Source organism: Podarcis erhardii (genome assembly GCF_964252035.2).
Source record: "Podarcis erhardii genome assembly, chromosome: 13".
NCBI lineage: Eukaryota > Metazoa > Chordata > Lepidosauria > Squamata > Lacertidae > Podarcis > Podarcis erhardii.
In genome coordinates, this window is record NC_138502.1 from 25,644,374 (window position 1) to 25,654,117 (window position 9,744).

The following is a 9,744-nucleotide window of genomic DNA, read 5'->3' on the forward strand; positions in this document are numbered from 1 at the left end:
TTCAGGGTCAAACGCCTACAGTTTGGAGTTAGTGTGGCCCAGGGTTATTTCAGAGCCTAATGGACTGTTTCCTTAAGGGCACCCCCCGAGTCACACCATTTTTCAACAATGTGCTGATTGCTGCCAGATTACAGATAGTGCTCAAACGCTTCCAGGCGGCAGGACTTAAGGTAAAACAGAAAAAGTGCCTGTTGTGAGTGAGCAGTGTGGATTTCCTGGGGTTCCGGGTTGATGCGGACAGCCTCCATCCAGCAGAGGACAAAGTGTATGCCATTTGGGACACCCCAGACCCAAAGAGCAAGGCAGAGTTACAAGCCTTCTTGGCACTTCAGAAGTGTGACTTCCGGCCGGAATCCTCAGTAGCTCCATTGGCAGTGACCCCTTCGGAGCCGGCCTCCCTGACCGCCCCACTCAGACTGTGGGTACTGGAGGAACCTCCTGGGTCACCCACCCGGGCACAGGAACCACGGCGGTCCCAGCAGGAGCAGAAAAGGGCAGCACACCTTGATGACTGTTTGTTCCTTTTGTTATGATGTTCAGGGGAGGAGTGTTATGTAATGAGTTTAACACATTTTATGTTACAAGGCTTGTTCTAACCAATCGTATAAGCATTGGTAGACGAACATTCTAATGGCAAGTAAGCGCATGCACTTTCAACTGTCAACTGTCAATGGTCAGTTCTTGCTTGGTATATTATTGTGTTGTCCAGTCAGTTCAGTTCTTGTTTTCCTATGAGTGAGCTGTTGTCACTGACAAGTGTTAAATAAACGTAGAAGAGGAACTTATACAGTGGTACCTCAGGTTACATACGCTTCAGGTTACATACGCTTCAGGTTACAGACTCCACTAAGCCAGAAATAGTACCTCGGGTTAAGAACCTTGCTTCAGGATGAGAACAGAAATCATGCAACTGCAGCAGGAGGCCCCATTAGCTAAAGTGGTGCTTCAGGTTAAGAACAGACCTCCAGAATGAATTAAGTTCTTAACCCGAGGTACCACTGTACTACCTTGGGCTTCTGACTTCTTCCGAACATTTAACACTGGGCAACCATACTTACAATAGACAGAGGAAACATGGTGCTGAGATAGGCAGATCTCATTCCCACCAAGGGAGATATGGCCCATTTTTTGTGCTTTTATAAAGCAGGTATGAATCACATAATAATAATAATACCCTGCCCATCTGGCTTATACCAAGACCATCTACTAAATTTCTATGGACGTTTTCAAGGAACAGGTGCTAGCTCTGTTAGCTTCAGCTGTTGAATAGCCTGATCTTTTAGATACAAGGCGCTGCAATGTATGGCAAGCACTGGTACCAATCATGGTTCTGCCCTGAGCTCACTAGGCAATGTTAAGCAAGCCACTATTCTCAGTGGTGGCAAATTTTGTAAAGGCAAGGAAGGAGAAACCTACCTCATACAAACAGACCCATCCTGGTGTCCAAAGGAATAGCAGACAGCAGCTTCCCTCCAGTAGATACTGTATGTCCTCCAGGGAAATAATAGTAGTAGTATACATTCACTCTGGAACAGCTTTTAGATAACTGGGGTTTAATTTGCATAGGCTAAGCAAATAACTGGAGGACCAGACTAAGGATCGGGCAAGAACTACTCCAACCTTGTAAATAAGCCCACAAAAGTTACCAGTCCAGAAAAGAGAAATAACTACATTGCAGAGAGTTGTCCAGAGGAGTGGCAGAGAGCTCTTCTAGCATCCCACTACATTTCGATGCAGGGCAGGGCGGTGGCAGTCCTTTTTCTGGAATCCTGCTTGATTTCTATACTAAGTGCAGAGGAGGGAGGTCTTCTCTACCTTCCAGCCCACCCACTCACCTGCAATGCAATCCCTTGTCACCTGTGGCTACCAGGAAAACACTTAAATCCAGAGGTGGGAAACCTGTGGCCTTCCAAATATATATTTTTTTCCTTGGACTGTAGCTGCTATCACCCTAGATCATGGACTACGAAGGCTGCAGTTGACGCAAGTTGAGAGGCCAATGACAACTCTCAGCAACCTGTAACAAACTGCAGTTTCCTGGATTCTTAGAGGGGGGAGCCATGGTGTTATCATAGTGCTTTAAACCTATAGTGTGAATGTGGCCTCAGGAGGATGAAGGCAATAGCCTGTACCACTAGCTGTAAGTAAGAAGGCAGGCACATGGGAGCTGGCTGAGGCTGGTGGGGCAGTGCCCTGTTTGCCCGAATGAACCAGCCTCCACTGAGAATGAGGCTGTGATTCTATGGACACAGGAAACTGCCTGACCCCAGCTCAGACTCTTTGTCCACCGTGCCCAATGTGGTCTACTCTGGCTATCCAGGGTCTCAGACAGAGATAGGACTTTCCCATCACTTATTATCTGATTCCCCGCCTCCTGCCTCCACAGAGATGCCAGGGGCTGAACCAGGAATCATCTGCAGCCACTGAGCTAGGCTCCCTCTTCAACCATCTCATCCAAAGTTCCACCACCTTGAGAAATATACACAGACACACACACACACACTGCTTTATTTCCTATAAAGGAGAGAAACAGCTTGGATAAGTTGATCCATTACAAATAAAACAGCCCCAGAACCCAACTGCTTTGGAAATGCAAGACAGTAAGAGTATAAGCTATAAGCATGGCATAACCAAACAAAAATAAAAATAAAAATTGTGTTTCTCATTTATTGTGGCTGATCTTTTTATAAGAACAGCCAAGTTGGATCAGGCCAGTGATCCATCTAGCATCTACCTTTCTGCTGCCACCAGCCAAATGCCTCTGGGATGCTCACAAGCAAGGCTTCTTTTGCTGGCATTCCCTGGCATCCTGCCTTTGACCACAGGCATTTAGCTATTGGGGCTAAATATTGAGCTGTTAAGCCAGCGTGGTGTAGTGGTTAAGAGCAGTGAACTCATAATCTGGTGAACCAGGTTCGCTTCCCTGCTCCTCCACATGCAGCTGCTGGGTGACCTTGGGCTAGTCACACTTCTCTGAAGTCTCTCAGCCTCACTCACCTCACAGAGTGTTTGTTGTGGGGGAGGAAGGGAAAGGAGAATGTTAACTGCTTTGAGACTCCTTAGGGTAGTGATAAAGCAGGATATCAAATCCAAACTCCTCCTCCTCTTCTTAAGCAGCCTTGCACTAAATCACATCACCGGCCCAATGAGCCCAGTACAATATACCCCAGGGACAGGGAACCTGTGGCACTCCAAAGGTGTTGCGGGACTCCCAACTTCCATCATCCCTAATTGCAACTAATCTGCCCATAATAGCAAAATCTATTCTCCCACCTCCCATCATCCCTGACCAAAGGACGTCCTGGCTGGGACTGTTAGTCGCTGCGAGTTCCAACACCTGGAGGACCACAGGTTTTCCCATCCCTGGTCTACTCATTGGCAAAGGTCTTTCCCAGTTCTGCTCTTTGTGGCTGGAGTTGCCAGCAATTGGAGCTCTGCCCTTCCTTTCATGCTAAGGATGGGCTCTGCCACTGAGCTACAGGCCAGGAATGGCATGGACAGCACCAGTGCAAATTCAGCCATGTTCCTGCCACCAGCAACCTTTACAGGCAGTCGACGCTGCGGCCTAATGATGCAACGACGACGCTGAGACTCTCCCCTTGAAAATTCACAGCCTGGCTCGTGCACATGGCTGCCCCTGTCAGTAGGAGAAAGCTACATCCTATGTTGGACAGCCTTTTTAGTTCTCAAGATGCTGGAGCCACAGTCAACAACAACTGCTGGACAAAAGAAAAATTCATAAACGGAGCCTGGGGAGAAAAAGCCTTAGGCTGTGTGAGGCTGCATGGCTGCCTCTGAAGCCGGGTCCCCTTTCCAGGCCGCAGCCGGTCCTTCGCCAGACGCTTCCCCTTTCCAGGCCCCCATACTGCCTTCCCCAGGGACCGGATCCCCCGCTTTCCACACAGCAATGGCCGTCTCAGCGGACGGTTCCCCCGCTTTCCACGCCGCGGCGGTGACAGCAATAGTCCCCTCGGCGGCAGAGGAGGCGGCAGTGGCGATGCTCGGCTTCTCTTTCCAGTCGGCGGCAGCCGCGGCCACCCCAATGGCTCCAGGGGCGTCGGTCTGCCCGCCCTTCCAGGCGGTGTGGGTGGTCATGTGGCGCTCCAGCAGCGTGCGGTGGGAGAAGTACTTGTTGCAGATGCAGCACTGGAAGCGCTCTGGGCGGTGTGTGCGCATGTGGACGTTGAGCGAGCTCTTCTGGGTGAAGCGCTTGCAGCAGATGGAGCACTGGAAGGCCCGGACCCCCGTGTGCGTCACCATGTGCTTAAGCAGGTAGTCCCGCAGGGAGAAGGAGCGCCAGCAGATGCTGCACTGGTGGGGCTTCTCGCCTGTCGCGGGGAGGGAAAAGCACAGCGGGTCAGCCGAGAGGACACAGAACCCCCAATGCTGGAACCCAGAAACTGTCCCGTGGCGCTGGACCAAGGGGGACATCCCTCCTTAGGGGATGATGCCCTAAACGGCTTTGGTCCTGATATACCTGAAGGAGTGTCTCCACCCCCATCGTTCAGCCAGGACCCCGAGGTCCAGCATCGAGGGCCTTTGGCAGTTCCCTCATTGCAAGAAGTGAAGTTACAGGGAACCAGGCAGATGGCCTTCTCGACGGTGGCATGCCCTGTGGAATGCCCTCCGGTCAAATGTCAAGGAAATGAACAACTATCTGACTTAGAAGACATCTGAAGGCAGCCCAGTGCTGGATTTACATATAAGCTAAACAAGCTATAGCTTAGGGCCCCACTCTCTTGGGGCCCCCAAAAAAATTTAAAAGAAAAAACACCTGGATGTACATTTCCAAAATATGATAAAATAACGAATAATATCTACATACAGCAACAGGGGCAAATGGCTTTAGATAACTACTAGGTCCATAACTTACCATATAGCAAATATTCAACACAAAAAACAGTGACAATTTGTTGTTAACAAAGGACAGCTGGACATATAAAGGGCCCCTTTAACTTCAGTAGCTTAGGGCCTCATCAAACCTAAATCCAGCCGTGCCTGTATCTGGAAGATTTTAATATGTGATGTTCTGTTGTGTATCTTATGTATTATGTTGGAATCCTCCCAGAGTGGCTGGGACAATCAGGTCAGATGGGCAGGATACAAGAAATAAATTATTATTATTATTATTATTATTATTATTATTATTATTATTATTGAATCAAATTGCCCAAACATTGTAAGCTGGCCTCACTTTGAATTTATACCTGGCATCTAAGTGTAGGTCTGTATTTATCTCTCTTGGGTACATAGATATTGCAAGCCAGGCCTGCAACAAAATGTTGCAGAATGGATGGCTGCTGTTCAGGATTCCAGTGACGCACCTTCCCATTTTCTACTTATCCCAGACTCCCAACAGTTAGTGTTCCGTGGTCACTGAGCCTACTCAGTCCTCTCTGAGCTTTTGGGCAGGAAGAGGCTGCCTCCCTCCTTAAGGCTGTTCCCCTGAATATTGTATTTCTGCAACCTTGGGCTTGGCATGTGTCTTTGAATCCTACTGCCTCTGGCTTGCCCTAGGTGGAGAACAGAGAGGGCCAGGTGTGTGTACAAGCTAACCTACTGTACAAAGTGCAATTTGCATTCATGGCTCCACTCACAGTGGTCTCTGGCCCAACCAACCAACCAACCCGTTGAAGGTTTCTCCTGGAAGGGAATACTCCCCTCTAGATGAAAAAGGGTTCCTCGCCCCCACCGTACCCCCAGCAACACCCTCCCAGGAAGCCCCACCTCATGGTGCCCATTACCAGAATGGATGAACATGTGCTTGGTGTAGTTTTTGCGGGAACTGAAGGTTTTCTGGCAGTGGCTACACTGGTAGGAGGGCTCTGAGCAGCGCGAGGGGCCAGGCTGTTGGCTCTGCTGCTCTCCAGCGCCATGCAGGGGACCTGTGACCATGGCACCGGGGCTGAGCTGCACCATGTTGCTGGCACCGGCGTCTTGCTGCTGCTGCGGCGGCGGCTGCGTCTGGATACTGTAAAAGCCCTGAGCCACCGCAGCCGGCTGGGGCATGTGGAACTGGAAGATGCTGGTGGTGCTGGTGGCCGTGCTGGCGCTGCTGACCTCCGCCTTGAGCTCCCGTTGGATGCCCAGAGAGGAGACAAAAGTCAAGCCCCCGCTGCCGCTATTGCTGCGGGGCGGGAAGGCTGCGGCGGCGCCAGAGGGCCCGCCCAAGTCCTGTTTGAACTCTCCCGCCAAGCTCCTCAGGTTGGAAGCCTCCAAGCTGCAGTCTGAGTGGAACTTCTCCCTGTCCCGCGCGGCGGAAGCTGCCGCCTCTTCGCCGCTTTCCTCCCCCTGCCAGGATGGGATGAAGGACTCCGAAAATACATCCTGGTTCCCAAAGAAGTCCTGGCCCTCGGCAGTGGCGTAATCCAAGTGGAGGCTCTCCTTCCTGCCGGCCCCGCCGGCACTCCCAGAATCCTTTGCTTCCGCCTCGTCGCTGAAGCCGGCAGGGAAACTTCCGCTCCCGCCACACTCAGGGAAGCAGCTAAGCTTGGCCTCCCTTTCTTCCACCACCACCCCCTCCCGGCCTTCCCCACCAACACCCTCCTCCTCGTCCTTGATGATGACAGGCATCGTCTCGGACAGCTGAAGCCTCACCGGCTGGCGCTGCTTGCGGCTGTGGCAGCTGGGTGTGGCCTCGGCGGGGTGGATGTACGGGCCCCCCGCTTCCCCATCGCTTATGCCCCCCTCGCAGGCTGCCCCCCTCGCCTCCCTGTGCTGGGAGGAGGAGAGGAGGTCACGCAGCTTGTAGCGCACCTCCGAAGCGCAGAGCAGTTTGGGGGGCTCCAGGTGGGAAGCGTCGAGGTCCCCGGTCCGCGAGATGCTGCCAAGGGCCTCCTTGGGCGGCTGTTCTTGGGGCTTTGCCGGGAGGACCCTGGGAAGGGAGAGGGGCACTGTTGGCGGGGCAGTGGGAGGCTTGGGGCTGCGGCTTTGAGAGATGATCTGAGTGCATTCGTCAATGACCGTCTTGATCTGCAGGATGGAGGCAGCCGTGAGGATCTGCAGCGCTTCTGACTGGGCCACCACCAGGGAGCCGCTGTACATGAACTCCACCAGCTGGCGGACCACCTGGCTGGGGACCACAGGCGGGACCTCAATCTCCGAGTAGCCCAGCAGCAGCTTGTCATGGAAGAAGGGGCTGCCGGCGGCCAAGACACAGCGGTGAGCACGCAGCGTGGCCTCCTGGATGTGCACTGTCACGTCGCAGAAATGCCCGCCCAGGCGCTGCCCGTTCAGCGTCTCCAGGAGGGACTTGCTGAAGTTCTGGAGGTGGATGTAATGGACGGCTTCAGCCATGCTGTCCCGCATCCCTCACCGGGGTAGCCGGAGATGGAGATCCTTCCGAGGAGCTGCGTGCATCCCACGCGGGACAGTCAAACAGCAGACTCTTCTCGTACAAAGCCTGAAACAGAAACACAACATTATTATGAATTGTTGTTATTACCTGCCCTCCCCCAGAATTAAAAAAACCCCAGTGTACACGCTTGCTGGTATTTAACCCAAAATAAATTAGCAAAAATGTATAGTTCAAATGTTTGTTGGGAGTGTAAGGAAAAGGAAGGCACCTTTTATCCTATATGGTGGAACTGCAAAGTGATAAAGGAATTCTGGGAAATGATATACAATGAATTGAAAAAAATGTTTAAAATAACCTTTGTTAAAAAACCAGAAGCCTTTCTATTAGGAATTGTAGGTGCAGAGATACCCAAAAAACTGAAAAGACCATTTATGTACGCTACGACAGCTGCAAGAATGGTGCTTGCCCAGAGATGGAAAGACGACAAGATACCTACTAGGGCGGACTGACAGAAGAAATTATTGAATGACGCTGAGATGGCAAGATTAACCGGGAAAATCAGAAAGACCACAGTAAACACTTGAACTTTAGCAGGCTTTAAATAACTCCTGCAATGATACATAGACTTTGGATATAATGGAGGATGGCAAATTAGATGGAATTGTTATATGCAGTTAAAAAGTTATTTAAGAACCTGTGGAGGGGAGGAGGGAAGTTTTGGGATTCAGAAGAATCTTGTGCAAAATTCTAATATTTGTAATAACATTATTTGTGTGAATGAACTTGTAAAACCAAATTAAAAAATTATTAAAAAAACAAACAGTGTAAACGTATTTAATTCAGAAGGGTGGGCCCTGAAAACACCTATTTGAGGCGTCAAAGGACTTTGGTATTTGGTGACAGCTGTACATTGAACAAGCCAGGCGCACCTCTGTGGGAAAAGAATCCCACAACTTGAGGTCTGCCACAGAGAATGGGGAAAGCCTGGGGCAAAATAGCAACAGCACACACTAGGACACGGAGTGCGTATAACCCAGGCTGCCCTCTAAGGAGCTCAGGGAAATGCACCCCAACCAGCAACACACCTGGGACCAGTGGAGCAAGCCATCCAAACAAGTGGTGGATTTGATAGTTTGATCAAGTAAGTCAGTGTCAATACGCAATGCAGTTTGTTTTGAAATAGCAGGTAACAAGAATGTTACAGATTCATGCGCAGAGCTATTTTACAAAAGTGAGATGCGCCGGGGTTTTAAAGCAGCGTTTCACCAAAAAGGCAGAGCAGAAATTGTAATAGAAGGTACAGCTGGTTTCAGGTGCTGCAGAGTGGGAGAGTGGCTGACATAACAAGACAGCCAGATTGCCTTCCAAATTTCTCTAATGGAGGAGAATCCATGGGAAAAAAAATAAATTAAAATGACTGCACCTCTACTATTTTTTTTCTCTTTTGAGAAACAGGGAGATAAACCACTTGATCCTACACAGAAAGAGAGATACAACTAAGTGTTGTGCATCCGACCACCAGGAGCTCCCAATGATAGGCAGGGGAATGGATCCAGGGGGTCTGGGACCCAGTTAAAAGGTCCTGACTCGACAGGAAGAGAATGCTTTTCTCTGGCAGCTGCAGCTGGGCGCCTCCACCCTCCTTTCACCGGGAATCATTTCCCAGGGCAACAAAACACCTCTGAGCCCAGGAGCTTTGACACCCGGATAGCTCCACCAGCAGCAATGAATTCTCCCCACCCACCCGAGGAAAGAAATCGGGAGCTGCTGGGCTTCAAATCCGGCCAGAACGCAGCACATGCAGAAGCCCCGCCTCCCTCCAGGTGTGCAAAGGTTAATAGGTGGCGAAATGCGCTCTGTCCATGCTCAGAGGCGCCCTCGCCTTCCTCGTGCGCCCTGAGTCCTGCCTTTCCACCTGCCCCAAAATCCGGGCTCTCCTATTCGGATCAGACCCAGGAGTCCAGGCTCCCGTCCGCTACCTGGGCGCCGAACGAGGCACAGGATACTTGGGAGCGGAGGGAGGGAGGGGCGGGGCAAAGGCCAGGTGGGCGTGGCTCGCGCCCGGGTTGGAGGCGGGGCCCCTCTCACCTGCGTCTCGGTCTCCCGCCAGGACTGGCCGTGCCGCCTCCGCTGCTTCCCGGCTTCCCTCCCCGCGGCCTCCTTCCGCGCACGTCCCTTTCCTCCCACCGCTTCCGCGCCGCCCATAGAGAGAGAAAAACTAGAGGCACACGCGCTCTGTGGCTGCGGGGAAAAGCACAGCGCTTCTGCAAGAAAGCCGATTGAACTCAATGGCTGATAACGGTGGGGTTCAATCCACCTGCATGTTCTTGCATTGCAGGGGGTTGGGCTAGATGGCCGTCGGGGGTCCCTTCCAACTCTGCAATCCTACGATTTGATTTTAAATATATTTTCATTAAAGATTTATTGGTTTACAAAAGCATGTGCAA

At 51.4% G+C, this 9,744-nt stretch overlaps 1 protein-coding gene across 2 annotated transcripts; it reads right to left on the reverse strand.

Annotated features, from left to right (window-relative positions):
- Window positions 1-2,487: 2,487 nt before the first annotated feature.
- On the reverse strand, window positions 2,488-9,744 carry ZBTB45 (zinc finger and BTB domain containing 45). Of its 2 annotated transcripts, none has more exons than XM_081836724.1 (3): window positions 9,386-9,744; window positions 5,745-7,402; window positions 2,488-4,328 (listed from the first exon to the last, which is right to left on the reverse strand). In XM_081836724.1, the coding sequence occupies exons 2-3, from the start codon at window positions 7,306-7,308 to the stop codon at window positions 3,766-3,768; spliced, it is 2,127 nt and encodes a 708-aa protein (XP_081692850.1). In that variant the 5' UTR covers window positions 7,309-7,402; window positions 9,386-9,744; the 3' UTR covers window positions 2,488-3,765. The 2 variants fall into 2 exon arrangements, with proteins under 2 accessions (XP_081692850.1, XP_081692851.1); XM_081836725.1 differs by lacking the exon at window positions 9,386-9,744 and adding an exon at window positions 9,042-9,270.

Bases quoted from the DNA above. Each gene is read 5' to 3' on its own strand.
- ZBTB45 (XM_081836724.1), bottom strand. From the start codon at position 7,308: ATGCGGGACAGCATGGCTGAAGCCGTCCATTACATCCACCTCCAGAAC. The intron at 4,329-5,744 runs GTAATGGGCACC...TCCCCGCGACAG, and splicing joins GCACATGTTCATCCATTCTG to GCGAGAAGCCCCACCAGTGC.